Here is a 12,644-nt window from a genome sequence, read left to right as displayed (position 1 = left end):
ATCCTAAAACCAGCAAATAGCTATGAAGGAAGGAACTGCTACTACATTTACTGTGTGCTCAATATTTATTTTGTTTGTGTGTATATATATATATATATATATATATATATATATATTCACCATATTACAAGTAATCATAGGCATCAGTCATTCTACTGTTCTATCTGTTTAAAATGTTACTGGAAAACCCTATAGACACATAGTCACAGCTTCTGTAATATTGTTTGCATACGCGCCGATGTTTTAAAGTGACAGCGTCCCTGCCCCCGGCTGCTAAGCAACAGAAGGAGGTCCCGCTGCAGCTTCCGTACGGTATGAAGGTGTAGGATAGATCGTTAGATATGACAGTGTTTCCCAACCAGGGTGCCTCCGGCTGTGGCCAAACTACAACTCCCAACATGCCCGGACAGCCAAAGGCTGTCCGGGCATGCTGGGAGTTGTAGTTTGGCCACAGCTGGAGGCACCCTGGTTGGAAAACACTGAGATATTGGACCAGCCAAAGGTGGGCGGGGGGTGAGGGGGTGGCCGGCGGGCATTACTGGCGGCCACAGTCCGGATCTGGACCGTGGTCCGCCAGTTGATTACCCCTGGACTAGGTCCTATTTTCGGGGTAGGGCTTATATTACAGCCCACCCTGAAAATACTGCTAGGGCTTACTTTCGGGGTAGGGTTTATTTTCGGGGAAACACCAATGTTATCAGGAAATGGTCAGGAGTCAGGGCAGGACTTTTCCCCAGTAAAAAGAGTTGCTAAAACCTGTAGTAGATCTGGTGCCATTCTGTGCACATAGGGAAATTAAGATCACATGCGTTCTAACATCAGCAAAATAGATTTTCCAATTTCCTGCAGAGTCTTCACCTCAGTGAATATATGAATATAAAGTTTACCTTCTTGCTTCCTCGTCCCATGGGATTCTCCACTAATGCTACCCAGAGGTTCTCTTGTTTGAAGCCATTCAGTTAGATCAGTATCTTACATTTTCTTGAATAAGCAAATAGGAATAATCTTGCAGGTTTAATTAGATTTTGGTTCACTCTACATTTTTATTTTCATGTTAGAAAATAATAATGGATGGGAGAATAGAAATGTGTTATGGATACTTTAAGACTGGAGCAAGATCAGATTTAACATGTTGAGCTGTTTCCTCAAATTCAATTAGGTACAGTATACAAGGGCAAATACTTAGATTTTCTAATTTTATCTAAACAACATTTTTCTTAGGAGAAAAAAACTATTAGAATTGCATTTTGGTACTCTTTGCTATATTTAAATATTTATTATTGCTGTTATTATTATTATTATTGTTATTATTTTTATTATAATTATCATTAAAAATAATAATGATTAAAAATAATAATAAAAATTCAGAGCTGATTCTGCACTGCTTAAATGGGAGGCTGCTGCTCAGTTAACACGGTGGAATTTTCTTTACAGAATTTCTGCCATGGATATGAGTTCTGCCCAAATAATAAACATGTTCATTCTTTTGGCGGAATCTGCGAGGGAATAATGGGACTTTTTATTTCCGACCCTTAATTTTAGCAGAAAATTCTGTGAAGAATAAATAAATTTGAATTAGATAGATCCACTCAGGTTAATTAGCAAGAACATTTTTTGATGAATTTCCTCCGTGTGAACTTATGCTTAGATCTGACAAAACATAAATGGAATAATTTTTAAGAAGTTCTTGTTTCTAGATATTGATCCCCTGCTCTTTATTGACTCTTTTCAATATGTCACATAAGCCACTGCTAGTTTGCCGATTCTTATTGGCTGGCGGGCACAATAGCAGGATTCACTTTGCCGGCAGTGTATGAGGAGATCCTCATGGGTGGGACTGAGACACTGGGCATATGTAACCAACAGAACTGGACACATTAGGTGGACATTATGAGAGCGAATCAAAACAACATCAGGGGCACCATAACAGGATTGTACCAGTGATGTCTAGACAAAGCTTTTTTTTTTTTTTTTTTATAATTCCAAATAAAAAATGTCCACATTGTAGTGATCTACCTGTCTAAATCATTGTTTATTTGTGGGACAAATCTCTTTTAAAAGAAGTAAATAGAAAGTAAAATTAAATGGGCACTGTCAGATACAAAAACTTTTGATATGTTGTAAAGCATGCAAAACCGATTTTCAGTATTTCCGACTGAAAAAGCCAGTCAAACAACTGCCCCCCCTGCCTCCTTGGACACATACTAGTCCTGCTGTGTCCATGCGTCATCACCTATGTCATGGACACACTTCCTTGATTGACAGCTGTGAGTGCAGGACTTACAGCTAGAGGAAAAATCCTCCCACTGTCAGCTTGTGCCCCATTACTGTCAGTGAGGACAAGCTGGGAGTTGTAGTTTTGCTAATGCTAGGGGAGATGTGAGCAGACAGCATACCGAGGGAGGGGGCGGAGACCTGCACAGTAAGGCCACTCCCCTCCCTTTGAGAGGAATTCAGACTAGTGAGCTAAATTAAAAGTGTAATAATAAAAATAAAAAATTTGATGTACATGGTCAGGATTAGGTACTGAGTGATATACTAAAAAAAAAATTTTTTGTTGGATCTGGTGGGTACGTTTTAATTAATAAAAAAAAGCATATTGTATACCAGATGGTAAATTCTTCTGCCCATAGGTGTTGTTAACAGTTGGTTAGTTGGTGTGACCCTCACGCTATGTGCGTGCCCAGAGTCTGATCACACTTATATGAGCATTTTCTGATGGAGCCTGATATATGAATGAGAAAGCAGCAATAAAAGATGGAAATGTGTGAGAAAACTAACAATGAGGAAATTATTACTTAATATGATATCAACATGCATTCATTTAATTTGTTTCATGTCATTTGTATATGTTTATTATATGTGACTGTCACTTCGATAAGAGAAGGGGTGCTTAAAGGGAACCTGTCACCAGTTTTGGGCAGAGGTTTTTTTTCTGCAATTTTTTGGGAAAACTTCCACTGCAGTTTTTTAGACAAAACCAGAAGTGGATTCAAGAGGAATTGGAAATATACTTCTCCCTGCTACTAATTCCACTTCAGACTTTGGCTCAAAAACTGCAGTAGCAGTTTTTCAAAAAACATAGGGAAAAAAATAATGTGAAAACCTAGCCTTATGCTGCCCAAACCCAAGACAGCATAAAACTGGTGCATTGTGATTCCGGGACACTATGAGTTACTCTGATACGCTTGGGCTTTTCAGAGCAACTATACCTTAAAAATGCTGCAGACACTGGTAACTGGTCCTCGGGTTGAGTCCTGACAGCTGCTCTCATTCTCCTGGCTTGAGTCACGCATCTCTCCCTAGCATTGTGTAGGTAGAGATGTGTCACTCAAGCGGGCTGGGTGGGGAGCAGCCAGTGGGACACATCCTGAGGACCAATTACTCGAGTCACAGCAGCATTTTTAGACTGAAGTCTCTGAAACTCCTGAGTTCATAGTGTCCCCGGATCAGGCTGGGTTCACACAATGTTTTTAGCAATATGGGACCGTATACGGCTGGGGAGAGCAAAAACCGTGCGCTCCTGTATCCCAGCCGGATCCAACCCGTATGTAATGCATTTCAATGAGCCAACTGGAGTCAAACACTGACTCCGGTCGGCTCATTTTTGCCCCGTATACGGTTTTACCACCAGACCTAAAACTGGGGTGTACTACGGTTTTAAGTCCGGTTAGAGAACCGTACATAGGGCAAAAATTAGCCGATCGGAGTCAGCATTTGACTCCGGTGGGCTCATGGAAATGCATTACATACGGGCCGGATACGGCTGGGATATGGTCCCATATTGCTAAAAATGTGGTGTGAACCCGCTGCTTGCGGTTTTGGCAGCAGAAAACTGGTGACGGGTTTCCTTTAATTTTAGTGCACATTTGCTAGTTTTACTCATACGGCATTTTTCAATTCATGTATGTGCACTTCATCTAAAAAGCCTTGAATATTTGTTATAAGGGAAGAGAAGAATAAGATTGCTATAAAAAAAAATACATTCTGCATATAAAGCATGTTTTCTACCTCCAAGCTTCTTAAGGCGTTGGCTGTAGGAGAGGGAACCTGAACTCTCCATTTACTCCAGCTGAAATGGAGCCTGCGTATAACCGCAGTATATTGGTTCAGCTTTTAATTTGTGAATATGAGATGTCCAAAACATTTCGGTGCCAAAATAAAAATTACAGTCCCGGCACCATGTCAAAACCATTATCCCCTTGGTACTTGTTTTGGCCAAATGCAAGACACATTCAACAGGGAAGGACAGAGAGCGTGCTCCCTTTCCCATTGATGGAACAATAATTATTAGCTATCCATTCTTTCCCCATTCAGGAAGTAGTGCTTTCAGCAATTCTGCTAATAGAAAAATAGTCTTTCTTGTTTTTTCATTACTTTGTCTTGTTTTTTTTTTTTTTGCATTCATACTCTTTCTACAATATGACCCACTCTCATGTCAAATTCATTTTTGTTTAGATATTTGGAAGGAAACCATTTAACTTCAGTGCCAAAAGAAATCTCCAGTTTCAAGCACCTAACACTGATGTAAGTATTATTTCTGTATGCCGTACTACACTGAGTAGCCTGTCCTGTAATGATTGATTAACCCTTTAATAAACAAGTATATTTTGCACAAGATTGTGATATTTATTGCTTACATAGATTAGTTCATGTAGGGCTCCACACAAGTATCTGTATTTCTTGGCTCCACACTCAATCTTTTCTTAAATGTTTTCTTTCATTTTATCAAATAATTTCTTTTTTCATATTTCGTAGTATTGGGCCTTAAGCACAAACTAAGCTTCATATTTTGCAGATCTGTAATAGGGCTCCCATTTTAGTACATTTGGCCTTTATTGTACCTTCAAATGTGTCCAATTTCACTTGCTAGGAATAGTTCTATACTAGAGAGGAGCAAATAGCTTTGCACATATCAGATTAGATCTATATATAAAGAAAAAAACATTCTGATTAGTTAGAATCTAACTTTTTGTGATTTATTTTGGACAATTTGCTCATGTTGGAAAAGGGACTCCTGTCCAGTAAGCTGCCCTGAATTAAAGGGGTACTCCGGTGAAAAACTTTTTTTTTTTTTTTTAAATCAACTGGTGCCAGAAAGTTAAACAGATTTGTAAATTACTTCTATTAAAAAATCTTAATCCTTCCTGTACTTATTAGCGGCTGAATACTACACTGGAAATTCTTTTCCGTTTGAAACACAGAGCTGTATGCTGACATCATGAGCACAGTGCTTGCTCTCTGCTGACATCTCTGTCCATTTTAGGAACTGTCCAGGCTAAAAGGAAACCCCCATAGCAAACATATGCTGTTCTGGACAGTTCATAAAATGGACAGATATGTCAGCAGAGAGCACTGTGCCTGTGATGTCAGCAGACAGTTCTGTGTTTCAAAAAGAAAATAATTTCCGCTGTAGTATTCAGCAGCTAATAAGTACAGGAAGGATTAAGATTTTTTTATAGAAGTAAATTACAAATCTGTTTAACTTTCTGGCACCAGTTGATTTAAAAAAAAAAAGTTTTTCACCGGAGTACCCCTTTAAGCAGTGATTCTGTATGGATCTCAGCTCTGACTCACTACAAGATCTATACAGAAATACTGCTTACCTCTGGGCCACCTAGTGATCTGCTCCGTGTACTGTAAAGGAGCAGAGACGTCTTTGACAGGAGTCCCTGCTCATGTAAATAATATGCATTGGGAAGCACAGTGCAGTCAGGTCAATTCCAAATCTGAATCAGGATCCAAATTCCAAATTAATTTGGAAGTCAGATTCATAGAATCGGACTTGAATCAAGTCTCTGCAGTTTTTTATCTCTACCCTGGACATATGGCAAATGAGAGAGCCTGTTCAAGAGCACACAGAGGTTATGTAGTTCTGTACCAGGGAACCATACAGCCTGCATGTTCTGCATGCCTCCACCATGTACACAGGGCCTTAAGATAGCCATACACATTTATTTAAAGTTGGCTGAATCTGCCAATTTTGGTGGGACTGTCCAACTGTCTTGGGGCATGTGTATGAGGCAACCTAAATTTCTACTTTCAGCAGATCCCAACATGCCCAATCCTATTGTTCTCAGGGAGATAAGCCATTTTCAGAGGTAAAAGGTTTAAGAGGGGACCAAGAGAAAGCTATTGGTTGCTTGGCTCAAAGCTAATATGGCAAGCTTAAATCTGAATTACTATGTAATAATCAGTTAGAAAACACCCCAAGTCTTTTTTTTTTACATGAGTGATCTGGTTTGTTACTTTAGTAATGATGTTTGACTCTGGCTAATCATATACTGTTATATATGTCATATTTATGATATTTAGAGATTTAAGCAACAACAGCATCAGCGTCCTATCCAACTACACTTTCAGCAACATGACCCATTTGTCTACACTGTGAGTATTTACATATACAGCCTTTATTCTTGGTTAACTCAATACTTGTATACTTGGAGAATAATTACTGTATGTGAATCAGATCATGGATGGTATTATGTTAACAGGTTAGTCCCATGTTAGGTATTATTGGCATATGTATAAGATATGTAGATCTCCCCCATCTGAAAAAAATGGGGGCTACTCAACCAGCGCCATACCTTGTCAGATGACAGCTGGCTGCAGCATCCAGACAGAGACTAACAAGATTGGTGACAGGGGTTAGGCTAGGTTCACATGGCAGTTGTCTCCCATCCCGCTGTTCTCCTGTATTGCTGCCCAAACAGACCATACTAACAAATAGATGCAAACTGATGCATAGGGATGCCATTAAGTAACATCCTTTTCATATGTTAACTGTGAAAAAGTCAGCTGCCTACAGACTCCTGCAGCCAGGGATATTACTACTCCCATCATAGAACAGACTCGCTTCCATGATGGGAGTAGTAGTTCCCTCGGCTGTGGGTGGCTTGGGAGACTACAGTAGTCCTTGTTGTACTACCCCCCCCCCCCAATCATGGAACAATGTTCCATGTTGGGGGTAGTAGTACAGAGGGCTGAGGGATTGATCACACCGGGTCTCACTTCTGAGACCCCCTGAAAGCTATTAACCATTGGGGTGGGCGGCATACTCCACTCCCCTGCGATGTTGTCCTGTATTTTCATTTTCAAATCCCCTGCCAGGAGTCCTGAATGGCCGGCACTGAGTCGCCATTCACAGTTCTTGGCGGGGTTTTTAAAATTCAACATTGAGGACAAGTGTTTTATATGAGCCGGGTGTTTGACTTTCAGTTTCACATTCATGGGAGCATTGGTGGGAGGGACAACTCCTGCTGGGGAAGTGGGTGGCAATGCGCCACAATCCCCAGCCGGCTCAATGTCAAACACCTGGCTCAAAACACTCCTCACTGACGGCTTCTCCTGGGGAAGCGGGCGACATTGCACTGCACTCCCTGGCCGGCCAGCTGAATGTCAAACACCCGGCTCCTATAAAACATTGATCTTTAATGTTGAATTAAAAAAAAAAAAAACACCTAGAGAGCCGTAAATGTCCACTCAGTGCCGGCCATTCAGGACTATTGGCGGGGGAATTTGAAAATGAAAGTACGGGAGAGTATGTACATCGCAGGGGAGCGGAGCATACCGGCCGCACCCCTGGTTAATAGCTTATGATCGCGATCAATCCCTCAGCCCCTCTACTACTACCCCCAACATGGAACAGACTCTGTTCTATGACGGGGGTAGTAGTACAAGCACTACTGTTGTCTCCCCAGCCGCTGGCAGACTCCCACAGCCGGGGGAACTACTACTGCCATCATCAAAAAAATCTGTTCCATGATGGGAGCAGTAGTAGTTCTACAACACTGCGGGAGTCAGTTGTTTGCACCTCTTCTGAACATGCTCAGAAGTAATAATGGTTCAAAAACGGATTTGAAAAACTGGGTGCAAACGGTTGACATTACAGGCTCATTTGTTAACTTCAATATAACATTTTATATATCCATTTTTAACCCGTTATTTTTGGCAGGGAAAAAAATACTGCATGCAACGTCTTTCCTCCACTAAAATGAATGGAAAAGGAACCAAACGAAAGCAAACGGGTGACAAAGGACCGTAAAAAAATCCCATTGACATCAATAGGATCTATTTACAGCCGTTTGCAAAAGGCTTGAATGGATTTGAGAACGAGCATTAATTAACGGGGACAGATATTAATGTGAATGAGCCCTAATAGAAAGAGCTGAGCTTGTGGTGTTTATGTTTCCGTAATTTCCGCATTCTATGAACATGTCATAGACATGTTTTAGATAGAAACAACCATTTCATATGTATTGTATTCCTGTACAATCAACCAGCCATATTTGATTTAAAGAAGTTGCATTGATGTTGGTGGCCAAACTTACAACAAACTGGGCCACCCTTCACCGCTCGTTTCCAAAGGGTGCCCTCATCTGTTGTAGATTTGGATGAAGCTTTCTAAAACAAAATATTGTATTCTGCATATAAAAAAGGAAATGTATATACTTCAGTATAGCTCATATTGTGTAAATGATAATTCTTGCAGGATTTTGAGCTACAATCGTCTGAGGTGCATCCCAGTTCATGCTTTTAATGGATTGAAGTCTCTACGAGTGCTGTAAGTATCATTTGTTCAGCTTGTCTGGATTCCAAGTTATTGAGAAATGTAGTTAACAGCAGGCTCCTTAATGAACAGATGGCTTCCAGTTAGCTTCATGATCCAGCCATTGGTTTATACAATTGTTGAACTGCACTTTACTGTAGTTAGATCCATCCAGAATCTGATTACAAACAAAACAAAAATCTGAATCTGAGCATACAAAATGTTACACTGTGCTGCTTGTTTCTTGTCCACGGTATTTCTCAAGCAGGCATCCCTTTGTGAAAATGATAAATTCTTCATACATGGTCTTGCATTTTAACAAGAGAGATCGTGTGTGCCTTAGTCAAGGATGATGTTGATGGCACCAACAATATACTAGGCAATCTATTGTGTACATTTGCAAAAAGACTATGGGGGAGATTTATCAAAACCTATGCAGAGGAAAAGTTGCCCAGTTGCCCATAGCAATCAATCAGATCTCTTCTTTCATTTTTCACAGGCCTTCATAAAAATGAAAGAAGCAGGCTGATTGGTTGCTATGGGCAACTGGGCAACTTTTCCTCTGCACAGGTTTTGATAAATCTCCCCCATAGTATGTAGTGTTTACACTAGAGTTTTCTAGTTGGTAAATTTTAGCCATGCAGAATCTTGTTGCTGTTTATGCATGTTCAAAGTTTTCCATTAGTTATCCAATCTGCTAACATACATATATATATGAAGAAATACAAAAAAATTGTATGAAATTTGTATCTTAATCTTTTTAGCTAAAGTTTCGTGTGTTTGTGTTTTTTTTGTGTGCAATAATGTGAATTTATAATGCATTGGTTATGCTGTTCATTCCAATTTGAATTAAGAGCAATTCAAGGTTGGCACTTAACTGTCCGGACAACGAAGGTGCCTACTACCAACCTTCCACCCTTCTTGAAGGGGTATTCCGTATGGCCCAAAAATGTATATAGTGCTGGGGCAGTAGTGAAACTACCCCTATTTCTCTGCTTTAACTCTCGTGTTTCTGCTTCCTGTTCCCCGACACTCTTCTGCCTGCTTCTAAGAAAAGCATTCAAAGCAGGACCTGCCTGCTCAGGAAATTGCTGGCCGTAGCAGTGTCTTGTCTCAGGTAGTGATTGACTGAGCAGGCAAGTCCTACTCTAAGCTTTTATCTTGAAAGAAAGCAGAAAAGACAAGTGGTGGGAGTCAGGAGGCAGAAAAACCCAAACTGCAGCATGACCAGCGGGGGACCCAGCTCGATATACATTTTTGGCCCACACTGCAACATCCCTTATATTGTGTATGTCCCCTTCAGATTATCAAAACAGCTCTGACTGATGAAAGCATCGACTTCACAAGACCTCTGTAAAGGTAACCTGTGGTAACTGGTAATAAGATGTTAGCAGCAGATCCTGTTAGTTGTGAGGTGGGACCTCCCACAGATGTATAAAGATCAGATTGAGATGTGTGGAATATGAAGATTCTGTCAATAGCCAGAGACACAGCCCCGCTTGTGCTGCCCACACTTCCTGTATTTTGTCCCAGCCAAGACACATAGGAAAAAGCTACAAGGACAAACAACATTTTTTCATGCAAAAATATACACATTTTCATACAGTATATATTACATATATATATATATATATATATATATATAATATGTTATTGTCTAAACTATAGAAATTGTTTTTGCAAATGACAGTGCAAATAAAGGAATCTCTTCTGTTGGATCAGACCAGAAAGACCAGCTTGTGTTACCCGAGCACATCAATAACCCTTAAACACCCATGGCCCTCTTGCTGATTTACTCTTGGTCTTTCTTTGGACCATATAAGAAACATCCAACGAGTCCTGTCATTTTGTAGCTACGGTACTCAAACCCATTTTTTGTAGCCATCAGGCTATGGTTAGATAAAATATAGCCACTTTATGTTTTAAAACACATTAAAAAAAGACTTTTTTTCCATATGAAATTGTATTGCATTTCATGGGGAAGCATTTGTGTGTTTACATGTAGTTTAAAGTGTTACTGTCATTTAAATTTACTTTTGACATGTCGCATAGACATATCAGTGTAGGAGATGGGCTCCATAGACTGTAGTGGAACCCATCACCAGGGAGACAGGGAGTGAAGAGTGCTGCTGTGTGCTTCAACCGGCTATGGCTAACAATCCGAGACCGTCTTAGCACTAAGACCCAGACCGATCTTAACTTTTGACATGTCTGTATGACATATCAGAAGTTTATTTAAATGACAGGAATGCTTTAATTCTACAGCTGTAATTATAATGTCCAAAAAGGTTTTTAAAAAACCTGTGTGATTTTGTTACATTAACCCTCCAGAGTGGTGGTAAGGTGATTTTAGTGTTCTCACTGATGTTTCTGAGCCCCTAAGAATCATCTTCATGGTGTACAGCTTTTTAGCATTCTCTGCATTTCAGGAAGCAGAGCTGGGCTGTTTGCCAGTAGTAACCCATATGTACTTGCTTCCTTATTTTCCAGTCCAGTTACAGCAAAGCAGAGCACATACTCCTTTCTGCTATGCTATAATACAGTGCTGGTAAACATGCATTGACTGGCACTGTCCTAGGCAAATGATGTATATAGTACACTACTATAGATGGCATGTGAGGGGAAAAGGTGAGCAGAGCATGTCTGCTGTGTGAGCAGGCCCAAAATAAACAGCAGCAGCATAGCAAGGAAGAAGTTACACTAAACACTAATATGCTGCTGAGATTAGAGGAAATCATTGATTTACCTTTGATGGAGAGTGCAGAAGGTAGAGAAGAATAAACACAGCTTGCAGGTATATCGTCTTGCTACTCATAGCAGTAGCTAAGCTCCGGTTCCACTTCTGGTGTTCTGTTTTGCTGAAGCTATTACTAGAGACATTCTGAACCTTACAACAGGCAGTGAACAGCAGACTGCAGGAGATTTAGACTCCTAGTGGCCATGACTTTACAGCTGTTTTTCTGGACTCCTTTTTGCTAAAGGAAAGGATTTTAAAGAAATGCTTGGAATCAAATAGGCTATCAGGTACAGGAAACAACAGTGGCAATTGATGTGCAAAGGACTTAGTTTGGGCTTTTATGTCTAAAAAATGTGGGCTAAAAATAGATGGTTTGCAAAATGCATATTAGCATTTGTTATAGCCCCTGTTAGACTCAAAAGCATCTCAAAAAAGCGTTCCTAATAATGCCAGTGTAACAAGAAAATCGGTGTTATTCACATCACCTGCCATTGGTTTCAATGTTGCGGCTGACCAGGGTATATTGTGGGGGTAAACCAGAATATGGTCATACAGTTTAGCTTCTTCATATCATATTGGCCAGTGTCATCTATTTATTCCAGATCTTTGGTGACAGCTGACTTTTGCCTTTCACCTAAAATAAAATGATATTTAATTGTCCTTATTACAGTGTCACCATAGATTTTTCCGGCTATGGCTACATCCATGTTAAGGTACATCAGTTCAGAATGAGATGAGGACTGAGGGCAGATGGATATACAAGTCCCATGACCTGAATTCACATATTATTTATTATACGTTACTGCTGTCTCTTGAGGTTGAGCAAACAAGCTCCCAGTATTGGACTCCCAAGACCTTGTCAGTTTCTGCTGGGAAAAAGCCGAAGGAGGATGTGTGCTTTCACTTTACATTTAAAATGCACAGGAATGAGTAGATTTCTACTGGTCCAGAAGAGCAGAGTGCCAGCGACAAGTCTCACCGCACGTCATCTATACTGTTATTAAAAATCAATTCTCTAGAGGGAAGAGAAATGCTTCAGAGTGACAGCGTGCAATCTGTTGTTGTCATTTATTCATTATCTGCGCTCTCAAGGGACCACGAAAATGAGAGGATCAGCAAAACAATTTCAGCTTTTTCTGTCATACAGTGCACATATGTGCAAATGTATCCGCAAATATTAGGATTCTGAAGAGTTTTATAGGCAGCAGTGCCACCATTTGGTTATAATGCGAAAGCTAAGCTGTTATGTATACATCCAACCACATTTGTCATTAATAAATAATGTAAAACATTTTATGCAGAAATAAAAAAGATACAAAACTACTGACTTCACTAGCTTAAGTACTAGCATACGGTCTA

General features: G+C 40.1%; 1 protein-coding gene across 2 annotated transcripts in view; it reads left to right on the top strand.

The window, feature by feature from the left end:
* SLIT3 (slit guidance ligand 3) overlaps nucleotides 1-12,644 on the top strand; it is a 574,817-nt gene that overhangs the window by 493,547 nt on the left and 68,626 nt on the right. For both annotated transcript variants that reach the window (XM_056516502.1, XM_056516503.1), the window contains 3 exons: nucleotides 4,459-4,527; nucleotides 6,316-6,387; nucleotides 8,492-8,563. In XM_056516502.1, the coding sequence (XP_056372477.1) occupies nucleotides 4,459-4,527; nucleotides 6,316-6,387; nucleotides 8,492-8,563 (213 nt within the window). The remainder of the gene's footprint in view (nucleotides 1-4,458; nucleotides 4,528-6,315; nucleotides 6,388-8,491; nucleotides 8,564-12,644) is intronic.

This window comes from Hyla sarda, chromosome 4 (genome assembly GCF_029499605.1).
Source record: "Hyla sarda isolate aHylSar1 chromosome 4, aHylSar1.hap1, whole genome shotgun sequence".
In the NCBI taxonomy this organism is placed as follows: domain Eukaryota; kingdom Metazoa; phylum Chordata; class Amphibia; order Anura; family Hylidae; genus Hyla; species Hyla sarda.
This window is presented reverse-complemented; position numbering and strand designations above follow the sequence as displayed.